Source organism: Eubalaena glacialis, chromosome 1 (assembly GCF_028564815.1).
Source record: "Eubalaena glacialis isolate mEubGla1 chromosome 1, mEubGla1.1.hap2.+ XY, whole genome shotgun sequence".
Taxonomy (NCBI): Eukaryota; Metazoa; Chordata; class Mammalia; order Artiodactyla; family Balaenidae; genus Eubalaena; species Eubalaena glacialis.
The window spans coordinates 184,546,644-184,565,831 of NC_083716.1; the positions used below are offsets into that span (position 1 = coordinate 184,546,644).

The 19,188-nt window shown below is 40.7% G+C and overlaps 1 protein-coding gene across 1 annotated transcript in view; it reads right to left on the minus strand.

Moving 5' to 3' along the window:
* The window catches only part of PDE11A (phosphodiesterase 11A), a 437,737-nt gene that overhangs the window by 17,219 nt on the left and 401,330 nt on the right, over positions 1 to 19,188 (minus strand). The window contains exons 18-19 of the mRNA XM_061202501.1: positions 16,044 to 16,118; positions 11,107 to 11,190 (exon numbers count right to left, since the gene is read on the minus strand). Coding sequence (XP_061058484.1) covers positions 11,107 to 11,190; positions 16,044 to 16,118 — 159 coding nt within the window. The remainder of the gene's footprint in view (positions 1 to 11,106; positions 11,191 to 16,043; positions 16,119 to 19,188) is intronic.

The following is a 19,188-nucleotide window of genomic DNA, read 5'->3' on the forward strand; positions in this document are numbered from 1 at the left end:
CCACCAGAAACCAGGAGAGAGGCGTGGAATGGATTCTCTTGCAGAGCCTCCAGAAAGAACCAGCTCTTCTGACACCTTGATTTCTGATTTCTAGTCTCCAGAACTGTGAGAGAATAGATTTCTGTTGTTTTAAGCCACCCAGTTTCTTGTATTTTGCTAGGCAGCTGTAGGAAATTAATAGACCCCCTCTTGGCTGAAATTGGACCCTTAAAGTCCTGAACCTGTTCCTTCTGAAAGACAGATCAGCTCTCTTCCTTCTGCAGACATCCTGGGACATAACTTCCTTTCCAGCCTCCAATATTTGAGGATATCTTATGCCCTCTCACATTCTGTTGTCCTTGAGAGTTTATATCTTTTTTTAAAGAAATGCAATGTTATTATTTCTAATCACACTTAATAGCATTAAATAATCAATAAAATATTGAACAAAGGTACTCATTTTAGAACTATGTCACTTAGCAAAAACAACAACAACAAAACAACCAAAAAAAGTAGGCAATGACTGAATAAATTATGACAAGTCACTGTTTGGAATACTAGGCTGCCGTTTCAAAGGACAATATGAAAATTATGTTAAGGATGTGGAAGCATGTTTTGAACTTTATCTTAAGTGGCCAAAGCAGAACACACTGGTGTACCTGGATGAAAATGTGTTTGCATGTGGACAACAGTATGAAGGGGCATCACAGGAAAAAGAGAATGTGAGTCCTTCCTTCTACCCACAGTCTGCTCTTGAAGATTTAGGTATGCTCTGAGGCCATATATGTTTTCTCTCCTGTACTCCTCATTTCCTTCCCGGTCCTCAATCGCACGTTGTTAATACCCTTACTTACAAACTGTTCAAGGCGTTGTAGGCTTTTTCTATCATACTCCTTAAAATTCTTCCAGCCTCTTCCCATTTCCTAAGAAAGTTTATATCTTTAAAAAATTCCTATATTATTTTATTAATGGAATTCTCAGAAGGATGTGGAATAAATTATGGAGGTCAATCCACCATCTTTTATTGGCAACATCAACTCAGTTACAGGTGAAAGTGTTTGGTCAAGGACAATTTGACATAAAGTCTTTCTGAGAAAGTATTTCTCTGGTAACCAGTTGAACAGAACCTACATTAACCCATTCGGTGCTCTAGGAATTACTCTCCCTGGAATCTCTACTCAGATCCCTGTATCCTCCCCTCTGAAGAATTCAGAGTTTTGCTTTGTAAATGGGAGGTTTAAAGAGGTAGAGCACTGCCGGACTAATGGAATGGCCTTTCACTTCCTCAGGGCAGTGCAGTGGGAAAAAGCAGCAAAGTAAGGCTGAGAAGACTTGGCTTCGAAATTCTGGCTCTGCTGTGTATTAACTGCTTCACTCTGGTTAAGTCCATTAGCTTCTGTAGGTTTCAGTTTCCTCATTTATAAAACTTAGACTATTAGACATTATAGGATTCAGAATGAAGCATTTTCTTCCTTCACAGAGTTAGGGTAAAATTACACTGTGTATGTAAAAGCGCTTTGTAAACTTTAAAATTTAAGCCCTATCCAGTGGCCACTATAGTCAGTATTCAATAAATGTCTGCTTATTGAAAAAGTATGCATAAGGATACCTTTGTATTCTTATGGGCTTTAATATTGAACTTCTTTTCCAAAAACTCAGTCGGATAGAAGTCTTTAACTTCGTTTTAGACTCTGGCTACCAGACTCAACAGCTGGGATGCCATGTTCATTGTACATGAGGTTGAGAGCCTGGCTCCCTCTGACCACATCTGCTTGCTAAGATGGGGCAATGTGCCTTGAGTGATTTATTTAATATTTTTACGGCTGCAGCTCTGATAACGAAATATAAGAATAGTGAGAGCTGAGGATCCAGATAGTGCCTCCTTGAATTCTCTTAGGAGACATTTTGAATAATACAGAGGATTCTGTTTGGCAATAGCGTAATAAGAATGCTTTATGTTTATCTCATGTATCACTTCCCAGCAGCAAAAACAATGCTGACCCTTCAAATGAACTTTAAATTGCAGAGATTTTGGAGAGGCACTTAGAATGCAAAAAACAGTCTTTAAAAGAGGACTTGATTCATTTCCTAGTGAAAAATGCAAGTTTTCTTCTCTTTCTCCCTCTTTCCCTCCCTCCTTCCCTCTCTTCCTCCCTCCCTTCCTTCCTTCCTCCTTTCTCCCTCCCTCTGCCCTCCCACCATTCCTCCCTCACTCTCTCCCTCCTTCCCTCCCTTCCTTTCTTCCTTCTTTCCTTTTTCTTCTTTAGAGAGTCACAGAAGAGAGGGCCATGAAGAAGACGTAAATCCACGTTTAAAATACGCTTTTTGAGGAACTGGAAAGTAACTTAAGTAAAGACGACATTCCAAGCCTTGTATGGACTTGCGGTTAAGTGATTTTTAGCTTCGTGATTTCAAAGCATAAACACTTTTAAAAAGAGTTATTTATGCTGGTCAGCTGGATAGGGAGAAGTAGATCTTATCTTAAATTCTACCCTCAGAAGCCTTATTAGGGGACGTCCCTGGTGGCGCAGTGGTTAAGAATCTGCCTGCCAGTGCAGGGGACACGGGTTCGAGCCCTGGTCCGGGAAGGTCCCACATGCCGCGGAGCAACTAAGCCCGTGCGCCACAACTACTGAGCCTGCACACTAGAGCCCGTGAGCCACAACTACTGAAGCCCATGTGCTGCAACTACTGAGCCCGCGAGATGCATCTACTGAAGCCTGCGTGCTTAGAGCCTGTGCTCCACAACAAGAGAAGCCACCGCAAAGAGAAGCCAGCGCAGCACAGCGAAAGAGCAGACCCCGCTCGCCGCAACTAGAGAAAGCCCGCGCGCAGCAACGAAGACCCAACGTGCCCCCCCCCCCCAAAAGCCTTATTAGGGAGTATATTGTAACTTTTTTTTAACCTGATTCCAGCATTTTAATATAGATTCATGATGGCAGTTTTGAGCTCATAAAATGCATATGAATAGAAATTAAGTCCTACTGTATAAAGAACAGGTTTTTAAAAGCTGCATGAAATAAATCAAAGTCCATTTTATTTACAAGAAAATGTACACAGAGCTGGTTGCTTTATCAAGTCAAAGTCATTTTTTGGAGGTGGAAAACTTTCTCCAGATCAAACAGCCTGGCATGTCAGGTATTCAGGAAGAACTCTGAGATGTAGCCAAGGGTGTGAAATGCCTTCACCAGCCACGTACCATGCTTGATGCAGGAAGCGACATGAACTTTAATGTTCTTCTCTTAATGAGCCCTCTGGGCTATTCAGCACTTCACCCTACAGAGCACGTTGTTATTTCGTGTTTGTATTGATAACTGTTAGGCACTGAAGGATCTGAAAAGTCTTCTAAGTCAAAGGACAATTATATTTTAATCATGATAATTTTATGTTTTATAAAATATATAATATTTCTTGAAATCTGTGTATATGTGCTAGCTCTCCCTATCAACTTGAATATTAAAATAATTAGAAGACTATATTTTCTGCCAATGCTGGAAAAAAGAAAATTTCATGTATTTCCTAGTTGAAAAAGTCAAAGCCTTGAAAAATTCATGGCTATAAACTGGTCTTTTTACGCTAGAATTAAGGACCAATTCAACCATGATGAGAACTAAACCACTTTCTAAGAAGATATCATAGGCCATATACTTCAGATTATGGGCAGGAATATAACAGGGCACACTCTGATGAAAGGTTTTATATATTTTCAGATGATAATTTAAAATGACATTATAACCCTACTTCGTACGTTCCACTGCTTATTAATTCTGCGTCCTGTGTCTCATCATTCACTCTTCTGTTTTTTCACTCGTTTATTCAACAAACAGCAGTTTGAATATACTTAGGCACCATTCTGGGTACCAAGAATATGGTGGTTCCAAGAAACTAGTCTAACAGGGAAGAAAGACAGAAAAGACAGACAGACAGAAAGATGACCACAATACAGAGTGTTGCGTGTGGTTATGAAGAGATAGGTAGAGTAGAAATGCTGAGCGGGAGTAAAGGTTTTACAGAGGAGGTGACAGTTTGAGCTGCCCTCTTCCAGGCAGAAAGAAGAGGGAGGGACGTATAAGCAAAGGCAAAGTGGACAAAAGGGTTCGTGAGCCCTGTGCTTTGGGGCAAATGGTGCATGGGTAACAGGAGATGAGGCCAAGAGGCAGGGGGCCTCAGAATGAGAGGGCTAACCCCAGGAATCTGGACGGTATCTTATAGATTGTGGTAGTAACCTGAGGTTTTTAAGCAGGAGGATACCATGATCTGATATTTTTTTAAAAAGGAAGATCATTTTGGCAAAAGTTTGGAAGACAGGGTATAAACTACATAAAACTGACACTTTTGAATGTTTATATTTCTCTTCCATTTGTATTTGACTAATAGTACATAGAAAATTTTGAACAGGTTTTACTATCAGCACTCAGATTTGGGTATAGCGTATGTAACAAGGACAATAATTTGAAAATATTAAACCAATGTATTTTCATTCTGCTTGAATCGTGATGCCCGTGGCTTCCCACCCATTAGCTCAGTAGGCTTTCCTCCCCCAGGCAAGTGGTGGTTCCCAGCTAGAAACAGCGAACTATCATCACATAGCTTTCAGAGAGAATAACTCTCAATGCCAGCTTTGCATGGTGAGAAAAGGGATTTCTAAATTCCAGAACTCTATCTCTTAGGAACCGAGCCTGGCTAGGTCAAATCATCAAGTTTGAGTACAAAGTTCTGGAGTGGGGAGCACAGAGGAGACTATATAAGGAGAGTTCCCATTAAACTAGGAAAAGGAAATTCAAAAACTTTCCACTCTGGGTGTTAGAGAAAGGGGAGAAGGAGGAGGGAGAGAGAAGAGGAGAGAAAGAGGGAGGAGAGAGAGAGACAGAAAGGGAGCGAGGGGGGGAGAATGAGATCAGAAGTGAGTGTCCTGGCTCTGCGTTCCCTGGGGCTTGAACCCTGGGGGTGAGGGGAAGGCTTGTCTCTTGAATCTCAGAGCCTAGTTCAGGAAAATGACAGAACTTTCCTAGAACAAGTTAGCACTACCCAGGCGGCATATTAGAAAGAACCGAGGAAGCTCTTGTGTGGACGGCAGGGTGAAGAGAAAGTAGCTGGGGGTTCATGCGTGCCCCGCAGGCTGAGCGATGGCAGAGAACCAGCTGAGCAGGAAGCTGGTGGTGGCTTGCCATGGTCTGCATGGACCGGGGTCTGCAGCGGCCACAGCCAGTGGTCAGGCCCTCCACGAAGTGCTCACCGCGCCCACCCCACAGTCCCAGAGGCCAGCTCGACATCACGCCCAGAGCCTTGATCCCAGAGGCTGCAGGTGCACTTGGTCCCTCTCCCCCCAGTCACGGAACCCTTACAAAGACAGGTGAGCTCTCCTGGCACCTGGATGTCAGCTGGGGAGAAGAAATGGTTCTGACTGGGAACAATTCACATTTTAGCCTTCCCAAGGACTTGTTTTAACCAGAAGTAATTGAGATACTTTAACTGTCAAGTTTAAGTACCAGTCCCTGAACAACCCCCCCCCCCCCCGCTGCCCATCACCAGGAAAAGGTGGAGCCAGATAAATATAAATTATAGAGAATATAAGAAGTTATTTTCTTCCCTCTCTCCCCCTTCCTTCCTCCCTCCCTCCCTTTCTTTCTTCTTGAGTTTTTCGAGTTATATATGATGTCATTCCATATATGTCCCCCCTTTGTAGGACAAATAAGAAATCAGCCGCAACTATTTCTTTCTCTCATTCACAGGAATACTAAAAGTCGTACAGAAAACATTTACAGGAAACTGATTTGGGTGGTGTCCTACTTTTTTTTTAAGTATGGGATGAAATTGTTTCCCTCTCTAACCACATTCCATTCCTTGTAGGTTTTTAAGAGGAGATGATGTTATATTCTAACTAGTCACTCTGTAGCTCACTACTTTTTCTTTTTTGAAAAAAACTGAACACAAGGCATGAGCCATCTAAGGAACATTGAGTTGTTTTTGAAGTACTTTTATTGGTATCCAGAAAAATTGTCTTGGAGTAGCACCTTACTTCCTCTTTTCCAGTTTAGCAATTCTAACTCCCAGTTTCTACAACTTCAACTATATTTTAAAGATTTTTTTTCCTCCCTTCTTTTCAGAGAGCATATTTAAAAAAAATTTTTAAGTCTTAATTGAGTTTGTTCTTCTGTTTTATGTTCTGGTTTTTTGGCCGCAAGGCATGTGGGATCTTAGCTCCCCGACCAGGGATCAAACCCACACCCCCTGCATTGAAAGGCGACGTCTTAACCACTGGACCGCTGGGGAAGTCCCCAGAGAGCATACTAATAACTGCATCAGGTGGAATGCATTTTCCAAAACAACCATTACAGCTGAAGGCAGAAAAAAAGTCAAAAATCACTGTTATAATAACTTCAGAAGCCCTGCCTGTTGCAGAAACCCCATGACATTTTTATAAAGAAGCAACACTCTTGCCGAACTCTTCTTTTAATGGAGAGAGAGAATTATTCCAGCTAGATCCTGTCCAAGTCAAGCCGTTTTCATTATCTGTCAAACACTCCAAAATCAAGAGCCAGTTTGGGATGAGCTGAAAATCTGATTATGTTCATAATAAAAATTAAATCCCTCAATCCTTAACAAACAGAAGATTTATAATGATTTATAGTGTATCATTGAAATTCTAGGTGCACTGAGGTTTGAGTTGAGAATGAAAATAAAGGGCAAAAACTTCGCCTGCTATTGCAAAGAGAGGCTCCGTGTGACGCTGCCACATCAGGTTTTCTGTTTATCCCTAAGGCTGGTGCAGCAGTGACTTCAAAGTTTGATGGTGCCTGGGTTTTGGTTTTTTTTTTCTTTGTTCTTTTTGTTTTTTCTTCCTCCAAAGATGTTGAGCAGCAGGCTAATGGATCCCCAGCGGGGTGCAAAGACAGCAGAAAGCACAGGAATCAGATGTCAATGTATTCCTCGGAGATACCCTGCTAGGACAGAGCTAACTAACTAGGGTTTTAGTCTTCTCTTGGGGGAACACGCTTTGATGGTTCCCTGCCCACTCTTGGCTTCCTATATGTTTCCTGATTAAAATGCTGTCAGAGATAAATCATGACTTCTGCCTGTCAGGACAATTTTCTATTTTTTTTTTAAGGAAAAGTTTGGAATCATAAGCTTAAAAAGATGAGCAAATTCTGGAGAATTTTACACTCACATATAAACATATGTATATAAGCATGCCACATCTCCCTCCTATAGAATCATCCATGGGTCTGGGACTGTTCTCTGCATGTTCTTTCCCTACCCATTACTTGATTAGATATATCTATATATTTTCTGTCAGTCACTTTCAGTCAACTGCTAGACTGCTTAGGAAACTTCTTATTGAATAGATGTCGGGGGTTTGCGGGGTTCTCCTTGTTTTTCCTCAACACAGGCACAGATTGGAAATTGAAGTTGTCCCAGAGGTAAGAGTTTTGATTTTAAGTGTGATGGGCATCCAAAATGTACCGGTGTACTTTTTGTGGGTTCCCACCTATAAATAGCCCTTCAGGCACCAGAGAGTATTGATAATCTACCCTTTGCTTGGAGGAGAGACAAAACTCAGCAAATTGGAGCGAAAGTGGAAAGAGCTTGATCTACTTTGACCAAGCACAACCCTCTCAAAACCATGAAGTGGAACCGACTTACCCAGTGAAAGTCAAAGAAGTCAAAAAGCTGCACTGAAACCACATCTGCATCTACTGCCCGGCTGCCCCTCCGCCCTCGCCTCCACAAGCCCCGTCCTGTCCCAGGCCATGCCCAGAAGCCTCAGGCACACACAGTGCCTTTGTTTGGCCTCTGCCTTGGCTGGACCGCATCTCTCCACACTGCTCCTCCTGCAAGGAGGGTCCTCATCGTGATGTACGTATCATTTTGCTTCAGGCTCTGCATGAGGCTTCTTGCCACCCAAACCTGCCCCACCTTGGGGTCAGCAGGGCCCTGGCCGTTACAAGGACATCTCTTGGTCTCATAGCTACTGTTCTGTATCCTTTTGCCCTCTGCCCAGACTGACTCAGCAAAGCCACGTTGGATTCTTCTGTTCCGTAACGCAGACTATGTCATCTCTCACAGTCTGGGATTCGTGCCATCTGCATACTTTCCCATTTGCCTCTATCCTCTCAGACTCCTTATCACTGCACTTTCACATTAAAAACCCCAAACTGACCTCTCAGCAACAACCTGAGTTCCTGCAGACATTTTGACATTTGACCAGTGTCATAGCAGGGACCTTCCTTGCTTCGTGAGTCATTTCCTCAAGATTTTGTGTCTTCGCACTCATGGTGATTCCTGCCCACTGACGGATTCCATTACCTTTCTGGAGCATCAACAGTTAATGTGAGATTAAATAATCTCACATTAACTCTCACGGTTAAATAATAAAAAACACCCAACTGCTTGAGATGGGACAAAATGAGGACTCTCAAGGGGCATACTTAAAGTCACTCTACAAGGTTTCAGTCTGAGGGCTTTTTGAAATGTTGGTTTCAAAATTATATATTTTATATATATATATAAATTATAAAGCATTATAAAGAATTTATAAATGAAATCCATGAGATTAAAAAAATAAGTGATGACAAGGAATTTTTAAAAAGAGCATGATTTTCATGCTTTGTTCACTGAGAAGATCCAGCAGCAGGTATGAATATGAACTTTTATAAACAGCTCCTTCCACATTCCTCTTTAAATGCCATGACTTTCCCCAGTTAAATAAGAAAAGATTGTGGGACAATATCCAGCAGAGGCAAAGTGAGGCAGTAGAAAGGCCATTACATCAAAACCAAGGCCACAGATGAGTAGGACAAAGCGAATTTGGTGGGAGTGTCACTTAAGCTTTCTATATGTCAATTTCCTGTGGATAAAAATAGCAGGTGTATCTAACGTCACAGATAGGGAGTAAAGTAAAACAGATGTGAAAAATCAGGAATGATAATATGATGGGTTAATATTACTCCTTAAATTCTGGAAGCTGCTATTTTCATTTGAAATTCAAGTAACTTCCTTTTTAACCTGAAGATTTCAAAGTATTTAATGGGAAGTATAAAAGTAAGCCCAAATGACTGTGAACCAGTAATGAAACACTTAACATGGAAAAGCACACGAGAGTCCTTTCCAGCATTTACTGTAACTAATCACATAGGAAGGGTGTGTGGAGTTGGGTTCATTCCAAAGTAGCTTTTCAGACTAATACCAAAAATTTATCAGCCCCACAAATACATGTCTTCATCCTCCTAAGCTTTACCCACAGTAAAAGGAATTTATTAATTGCAAGAATTCATCTCATTTATGGCCTAAGTGTGCACAGGAAAGTGAATAATATTAAAAAATAATTCAACATGGGTGGTCAAGGTCAATTTAGCAAAGCAAGGTATACCTGACACAACAGCGATGGGCCTTACACATGGGGACCCAGCTTATCCAGAGACACCAGAGGAGCGAGGATGGGAGACGCAGATGGGAGAAAAGAGAGTTGAGGATCCTCTTATAATATCGTAGACATCATTCTTGATATTTCATCCAATCTTTCATTATTAAATAAAAGAGCATTATGTCCCATGTATAACTAAAATAATCTATTCTAGATTCTTTTAAAGCTTTACTTGTCTGATTTTATGCTGTCATGTATTTAATGGATAATATAATACAAATAAGAACTTAACTTTTGTTGCTTATAGTCATTAAAAATTACATTTCCATCTTCAAGACAGTAGTCTAGGTTTTTTATTTTTTACTTTTATTTTTTTTAGAGTAATGTGACAGGGCTCAGCAGTCCCTAAAAGTGCTGAAAGCGAAGTGGTAGATAAGCCTGAAACTTAATGGTTGTGAGGTCCTTAAAAAACAATACTGTGTTTTTAATGGAGTTAGACAGAGTGAGAAATGAAGCCGTTTTGCTTTCCCTGCATGTGTTTCTCACTTTGAAGTTAAAAAAGCAGCTCAGTCTGATTGAGGTAGGTAGTGGGTAAAGAACTGGCCAGGTTTTACACATGAAAGCAAATACTTAGAAGCAGAATTAAAAGCCAATGCACACTAAACTGTAAGTGTTAACCCATGTCAGCCCTAATTCTACTCAAAAAGTGGAGTGTGAACGTTCAAAGCTGATGACACTAGTCTCCTTGCCAGGAGCAGGGTCCCAAACTCACGCAGCAGGGCTGGAAACAGGGAGTGCACCTTGCTCAGGGTTCAGTGGTTGCCATTTGTCATGCATCTCAGACAGAGGCGGATGTTTAAGACGGAAGGGGCTTTTCAAAACCCTGTGGCCCAGACCATGGGGTCAGGGCAGAAAACCATGTTTCATGGAACTCTCATGTCTAACATGATATTAATAAAAGTAAAAGAAAAACGTAAAAAAACTGAATGAGATTTCTATGGTCAAATGTTTGAGAAATTCAGAATTAATCAAGGTTAAACGTGTTTCTTTTCCAAAGGACTTCTCCGAGCCTTCAGTATTTTAATGTGCAGGAGAGGTTCCCTAATTATTGGGCCTGAGAGCTTTTTCTGAAAAGTTATGGGTGGATACTTATGTCCCATGGGGCACAGTTTGGGAAATACTGAGATAAAATATTACTATCCTTGGTTTATAGATGAGGGAGGTGAGGCCCAAGGAGAACTCGGGTCTCTGGCCTTCGAGTACCAAATCTTCCCAGGGGACCGATCAGAAATCTGAGAAAAGATAAGCTGCAGGGCTTCCCTGGTGGCGCAGTGGTTGAGAGTCTGCCTGCCAATGCAGGGGACACGGGTTCGAGCCCTGGTCTGGGAAGATCCCACATGCCGCGGAGCGACTAAGCCCGTGAGCCACAATTGCTGAGCCTGCGCGTCTGGAGCCTGTGCTCCGCAACAAGAGAGGCTGCGACAGTGAGAGGCCCGCGCACCGCGATGAGGAGTGGCCCCCGCTTGCCACAACTAGAGAAAGCCCTCGCACAGAAACGAAGACCCAACACAGCCATGAATAGATAAATAAATAAATTAAAAAAAAATTAAAATCTAAAAAAAAAAAGGATAAGCTGCAGCCTTTTTTGGCAACACACATACCGTGGAAGCGTGTCCTAAAACTAATACTTCTGAAAGTGCGGTATACACGCTCTTCTTTCCTGGCTCGGTCAGGACACACAGACCCTCCCAAGTCATGATTACCTGATACAAAGGCGTACAGATGCTATCGATCCACTCCAATTGCAACCGAGGCAGCTCGTCCTTCCGGTTCCGATCAAAAATGGCCTAGAATGGGGGAGGAGAACCTTGCTTTATTACACTGGAGTCTTTTACAGGCGCTTTGTCAAACACTTTGCCACAATGATCCCATTTTTACCAACTGAACACTTCACAAACCACAATCAATCTTTACACGTACTTTCTTTTCCTTTATCTATGATGAGAAATAAAGTATTTTCACCTCTTTTTATGAGATTTGTAAATGAATTTATTTGAACTTTATAGCACGCAACTCCTTGGGGCCAAAATCTGTCTTCAGTTATAGGTAACTGCCACTAAATCAAGTCATCAGGTCACTGGGAATTGGGTACAAGTCAAAGGAAGGGGAAGTGTTTTTTTGCTAGAAAAATAGTGCAGGCTTTTATTTTTATAGCGAGAGAGGGTGGGATAGATTGGAAAAGATCCTTAAAAGCAATTTCATTTTAAATAGAAACTATTTGTATTATTTTTTCAGGGTGGGGACAATTTTGTGTTTCTCAATAAGGTCCTGTCGTGAATAAATTCCTAAATTTTTACCTATCACTGGATGGATGATGGGGGCAGGTACCCATTCTCTCCTCATTCCCAGCCTTTAAACGTTATGATATTATAATGTTCAGAAAATTTAGAGAAAAAGAAGTGACATATTCCGTTGGGCAGACATAAAAAGAAAGATAATCAGTTGGAATTGGATGGCTGAGATAGAGTCATCGGACAAACACTGCCCGTTCTACGCCAGTGAGACTGTCCCTCCCTTTATTCCTAAGGAGTAAGGCCAGGGTCTAAGAAGCAACCCTGCCCTGCCTATGGTCTTACAGTAGGTTTCGTCTTTCCTCTAAATAAAATGTGGCATCCACATCATTTTGGCGTTCACACAGGTCGTGAGGGCAGATTCACGACATCTCCTTGGTTCAGATATGTTGAGAAATCCTGCATCCTTCAGACTTAGGAACGAGGGTGGGAGTGGGTGGGGCCCAAATCACTAGCTGCTGAGGTCACAGAAGATAGAAGGGCGCCACTGAGGAAAATACCTCCAAATTAGGGAGGAGGTCACCGTCTCCTAGGGGCTCTGCTCATCCTTGATTGTAAGGTGAAATGTAAATATCAGGAAGGAGGACTAGGCATTTGGAGAAGACTCTGAAATACGCTGGAGGAAGGGCTGGTTCTTGTGAACCGCATGAATCTTGGTCCAAAATGTTCCTTTAAAAAATATTACTCTGTTTTATCCTCTCTAGCTCTCATTGTTATCTGAGATTTTAAAATTTATTTAATGACTCTGTTTCTGGTGCATAGTATATAGTTATGTATTTTTTTTTAATTCACTGGTTTAATTCACTGGTATATTCACAATTAGCTGTGCAACCATTACCACAGTCAATTTTTTTAAAATAAATTTATTTATTTATTTATTTTTATTTTTGGCTGTGTTGAGTCTTCATTGCTGCCCGCGGGCTTTCTCTAGTTGCGGCGAGTGGAGGCTGCTCTTCGTTGCAGTGCACGGGCTTCTCATTGCGGTGGCTTCTCTTGTTGTGGAGCATGGGCTCTAGTCGCGCGGGCTTCAGTAGTTGTGGCACATGGGCTTAGCTGCTCTGCAGCATGTGAGATCTTCCAGGACCAGGGCTCGAACCTGTGTCCCCTGCATTGGCAGGCGGATTCTTAACCACTGCGCCACCAGGGAAGTCCAACCACAGTCAATTTTAGAACATTTTTATCACCCCAAGGAAAAAAAAATCACATATCAATTAGCAGTCGCTCTTCATTCTTCCTCAAACCCCCCAAGACATAGGCAGCCACTAATTCACTCTCTATCTCTATGGATTTGCTTATTCTGCACATTTCATGTAAATGGAATCATATGATATGTGGTATTTTGTGACCAGCTTCTTTCGCCTAGCATAATGTTTTCAAGGTTCACCCCTGTAAGCATGCATCAGCACTTCAATCACTTTTATTGCCAAATGATATTCCCTTGTATCATTATTGTATACCATATTTTATTTATCCACTCATCAGTAGATGGACATTTGGGTTGTTTCGACTTTTTTGGATATTATATATAATGCTACAACAAACATTCAAGTTTTTGTGTGGATGTATGTTTTCATTTCTCTTGGGGCTATACCTAGAGGTAGAATTGCTGGCCACATGGTAACTCTAATGCTTAATGTTTTGAGGAACTGCCAAACTGTTTTCCAAAGCAGCTGCATCATTTAAATTCCCACCAGCAATGTACAAAAAGTTCCAATTTCTCCACATCCTTGCCAACTCTTGTTATTGTCTTTTTGATTATAGTCATCTTAGTGGGTGTGAAGTGGTATATCACTGTGGTTTTGATTTGTATTTCCCTGATGACTAATGATTTTGAACATTTTTTTTCATGTGCTTATTGGCCATTTATGTATGTTCTTTAGGGGAATGTTTATTCAGATCCTTTACCCATTTAAAAAATTGGGTTGTCTTTCTATTGTTGAGTTGCAATAGTTGTTATATATTCTAGATACTAGGCCCATATCAGATATATGCTTTGTGAATAATTTTTCCCATTCTGTGAGTTGTCTTTTCACTTTCTTGATAGTGTCCTTCAACACACAAAGTTTTAAGTTTTGATGACGTCCAATTTCTCTATTTTATCTTTTGTTTGTTGTGCTTTTGGTATCATATCTAAGACACCATTGCCAAATCCAATCCAGAAGATTTATATCTTGCTTTCTTCTAAGAGTTTTATAGTTTTAGCTCTAACATTTAGGTCTATGATACATTTTGAGTTTATTTTAGGCTATGGTGAGAGATAGGGTCCATCTTCATTTGCATGTGATATCCCGTTGTCCCTGTGCCATTTGGTGAAAAGATTATTTTTCCCCCATTGCATTATCTTGGCACCCTTGCCAAAAATCAGTTGACCATAACTGTAAGGGGTCATTTCTGGACTAGTCACTTATTAACAAATGTTTGATGAGTGTGTGAGATACCACTTTGTCTTGTGTTTTCCCTTTACAGAATTTTGCATCTTATAATTGATTATTGGTGATTATTTATTTAATGTCTATATTTCCCACCAGTTGACAAGCTTCTTGAGGGCAGGGAAGATGGTGCCTTGCTCATGGCTGGATGCACTGTGTGCAGCTTCATGCTTGATACTTGAAGGTGTTCAAGCATGTGCTATTAACTGACTCACTGCTTCCAGTATTAATCTGGATGTTGCCCAGATTAGCCTTTGTCTTCATGAAGTTACTCTGGTGACCTTTAGGACTATGACACCTGAAAGGGCTCTTGGACAATTTTATTCCTAAATATCATGGAATAATGGGCACAGCAGGTGTCCAATCTGGGTGTGTGCATTTCCAGACATTTCTGGAAAAGCACTAATGTGGGATAGCCCTGCCACAGCAGTTAGGCCTGAGGAGACAGTCATCAGCCGTGTTAAGTAGGCTTTTGTGGGGAGAGAGCAGCACTTACAGCTATGTATCCACCACGAAATTAATTTCATTTATGTCTCCAGAAAAACCCTTACCTGAGCCTACAAAAGTTCCTTAGTGCTGCACCACTGCACCTGCCAGCTTGCCAATGCTGTCAACTGACTCATATTTTTTTCATTTAATTAAATAACCTGTGGTTTTGCTGCATTGTAAACCCTTCAGAGGAGGCCTCTGAAACAGTTTTTTAAAGAGGAGAAAAGCTTTTATTTGAAAATAGATATACATATAGCTGACAGAAATTTGAGTTGTGCCACGTTTTACACACTAACTATGTATTCCAATCTAGTATGTGTATTTTATAACCAAATTTGGTGACATCACCAAAGAAGAACAAAGGGATGTGTTGAAAAGAGTATAAATAGATATTGCTTTGGAAACTAAAATAATTGATGGGTGTTTTAACTTATGTAGTCTTTCTGACCTTTATAGGTAAACAACAAATAAAGAATAGTCAAAATTAGTAAGTCTGTGAGTTCTTTAAGCTAGGAGCTAGTTCTGCTGCTTTTCCTTGTCTTTAAATGTCAGCAAAGAAAGGTGTTTTAAAACTTGAAGATCTTATAAATAACTCCAAATATTCAAAACTGAGTTGATTTGAATCCTCATAAACAGACACTCTTGACAATTAACACATTCCTTGAGCTGCAATGAATCTTCTGTGCTGTGGCAGGCTTTAGAATACTCTGGACCATTCTTTGAGTCGTTGGGTGATATGTTTGAAGCTACCCATTCATTAAGAATAAAGAGGCCGCCCTCTCCTTGAGGGTGGTGACTGAGGCATTTATGTCTTTGTCTCCTGATGAGTAAAAACAGAATCATCCTTAGCCTACAGTAAGCATTCTCAAATAATAATTGAATGGATGAATCCAATCTAAATAGCATTTCAATCAGCAGAACTTAGTTCCCCAGATGCAACTTTTCATTTCGCAAAAAAGGAAAAGAAACAGAGACTTGATTTGCTTTGGGGATTTTGGAAGGTTCAAAATTGGAAAGTAAAATCCAGAATATCCATTATTTACTGCACCTGCCTGTTCTAGCCCATCAAGGCTGGACAGCTTGCTTGCCTTTAATTTTTTTCTGTATTTCTGTTTCAAAGTAGCCACTGACTACATATGAAATGCCAGCCCTAGGCTTTGAGTTATTCAAATACTACTCTGCGATCCTCCCTTGTGCCTACTTCTCCCACTGTGGGAGTACAGGAAATGCTTGTTAAGTAGATCAGCCCTGTTAATCAGAAACCTGGGAATAAGAGTCTTTAGCATCTAAGTTCAATTAAAGCTTTAAACTTTCAAGAGTGCTTCCTTAAATCCATTCTCTGTCCTTCCCATTTTCAAGGTGTGATTTGAAGTTATTTTTGAAAATGTCATTCGAAAGGGTAAATACGTCATAAGAAAAGGAAGAACTTACTGAAGGAGTGAGTTTGAGTTCTGCTCTCTCCCGATCTCCTTGTTCAAAGAACTCGCTGGTTACAAGTTCAGCCACCTGAAACATAGAAATATTTAAATTTACAGGTATGTGTAATTCATCACGAGACACAGAAGTTATTTCTGGCTTATGTGTATGGTAGTTATCTTCAAGACAGTCCATCATTTAAAAAGCTTATGAGTAAGTACATTAACCTTTTGTGTTTGAAGGTATTATAGAATTTAATCAATGAAACTGATTTCCTTTTAATCAGAAGAACTTGTGCAATGTTTTTTTATTTATTTTTGTTGAAATAGAGTTGAAGTACGGTTGCAATGTATCCTTAGACACATGCCGATAGACCATCTCTGACAGTAGAGCTCATATATACACATGAGGCACAAGGTTGCCACCTTCAAAACAGGAAATGTTCTTATCCAGAAAAATGAGGCAAATAATAACCTAATAATAACTGATGTTATTATAATATATTATTATACTATATTTGTAATAATAATTCAGCCAACTTTCGGTTGTTTCTGTGCAGATTCTTTACTTTGTCGCATACTTGTATTTTAGTTTGGTTTCATCTTGCCGTCACAAAAACTCCTTAACCACGTCACCCTACCAGTATTTATGTGCACTCTGGAACGGATAAACCCAGGGCCCACCCCTTACTTCCTACAGTAGCCATCACTCAAGGGGCAGAACTAATGCTAGATTCACTGTTCATACCAGACTTTTACAGTATGTTATGATATAGTCTGAAGAATGTGATTTGGTCTTCAGGCTGTCTCAATCCATGTACTAAATAACAGTGTTTATTTATGGTGGGTTCTAGTTGGTACAGCACAATGGAATGGCTGTTCTACCCCAAACCACAGAGATTTTTTCCAAAGTAAGGACACATATTCTTCTACTTTTCATCCATTAGTGTGGATGGTCAGAAGCTACTGATCATGGTCAAGCTTGCAGAGATTTTCTTCTTCCCCAAGCCCTGTGCTTCTACTGATAGTTTTATGGGAAGCAAACTGATGTAACAGATAAGTGCTGAACGGGTGTTTTCAACAACACTATGATGTACATCTAGGGTATCTCTGAGGTGAACTAGCTGGATTACAAAATATTGGAAGAGCAGAAAAGAAATACCAGACAATGTGATGGCAAGAAGATCTGGATCCCCAGACTAATTTTCCTCTATTCCAGGCTCTTGTAAAGATGAGGTTTGTAGGTCTGGCAAAGGTTAGAGTGGTTTAATTTTGGTCAAGTGCAGAGAATCAAGATAATTTACCTAAAGTATATCTCTCAGGAGATTTGTCAACCATAAATGGTAACCATTGCCAAAACTTAACAACAACATCTAACACCCACACACACATCTGAGAGTAGCAAGTATGCAGTCATTTATTAAAAAACAGAATGGCCAGTTCAGATTTTAAACATTTTAAAAATTCAACAGCATAAAACCAGTTGGAACTGACTCAATTTTTCTAGGACCTGGTTCACTTCTCTCTCCCCAGTCTCTGCCACTGCCTTTCACTTTAGCACTCCAGGCCTCTCTCATTGGTCTCTGGCCTTCCTTTTGAGAAGAAATGGTCCCCTAAGGACCTGGCCTCATTATTCAGTTCCCAGAACTCTCCCTCAGAATCCTCTGAGGTGGATCTTTTGCACTAAAGAATGCACGTGTGCATATCAGGTCACCCCGAGGTGGGAGTCCTGCAGAGGTCAGTAGCCCCTGGAAAGCAAAGAAATTAAAACAAACTCCTTTTCCTTGAGCTTTCTAAAGTGGTCTTGGGTATTTCCCCTGTGCTTCTTTCACAGCTCAACTTGTACCACTGTTTCATTTGTACTTAAAATCCCAATCAGGACTATTAAGTGGCTCCTGATTGAATTTTTTATTAAAAAAGGAAATTGAGATGCTAATCAGGCCTTGGGGGCTGACTGGGGAAACCCACATGCCTAGAGTCATGTGTGCGAGGAAGGCAAAGTGAAATAGACACCAGTGAGAAAACATTTTGAAAGGGAATTAAAAAAAAATCAACATCCACGAAATTGGAAATATATTTCTATTCTTAAAATAAGTTTCTATTGTTTTTGTCTGTTTCCTAAAATCCTATTAGAAGTGAGTAAGGTTTTGAAAATACCTAACCTATTCAATTCAGATACAAACACAAATGAGATCTACAGTTTAGAGTTGTGACAAGACTTCTGATGGAAACATCTGGAAAAAGATGGTTTTGTGTTTTATTTCCCTGACCTCATGAGTTTCTGCACTGTTCGGCAGAAGTTCAAATCCTAAAAATAAAATAATATTTATATCAGTGACCAAGAAGACCACCTACAAGTGGCCACTGGGCCTCTTCGTTCTATAATCTCAATGTGGAAACTTTTTTCCTTTCAAGTACTTGGGTCACTTTCTGGCTCCCACGTGGGCTGCTGCTCCTGTAGTTGTGACATGCATTTCACTGGGGTCCTGAAGGCCCTGGCAGATCATCCCTCATCTACCCCCTTTCTAATCTTCTTTATTTTTCCCCCAGTTCCCCTAACTTTCTCCTACTCTCCACTACCTTCCACCCCTATCACAGGGGCCACTCTCAATACTACACTTTTTCCCACTACCTGGAAGAGCCACTTACATATTCTCTGCAGTTTATTCCCAAACTTTACTGTAAGGGAGGCCTTTCCACACTGGGGAAGGGAAGGGTGGGCAGAGATGTAGAAATAAGCAGCGCAACCACACAAATCCTTCACCATAACCTGCTTTATGTAACTTCAAGCATGTCACACTAAAACGAAAACCAAGGCATTGGAAGAGAGCTATTCATTGGAGGAGAGTCTATAGGAAAACTGCACCACCTGCACTGAACTGTGATGTGAGCAAGACATAAACTTTCATTTGTGCTAAGCAACTAAAATTTGAGATTATATTTGTTACTGCAGCAAAGCCTAGCTAGCCTTGACTCACAAAAATTGGTATGGAAGTGAGGTAGTGCTATTAAACAGAAAGGAAGGGAAGGAAGGAAGAAAAGAAAGGAAGGAAAGACCCTAAAATATGTGGCATCGGCTTCGGGGCCAGGTATTTATAAAACAGTGAGGTTGTTAGAAGCTATGAGGATGATGATCCATGCTACACAGTGGCAAAATATTT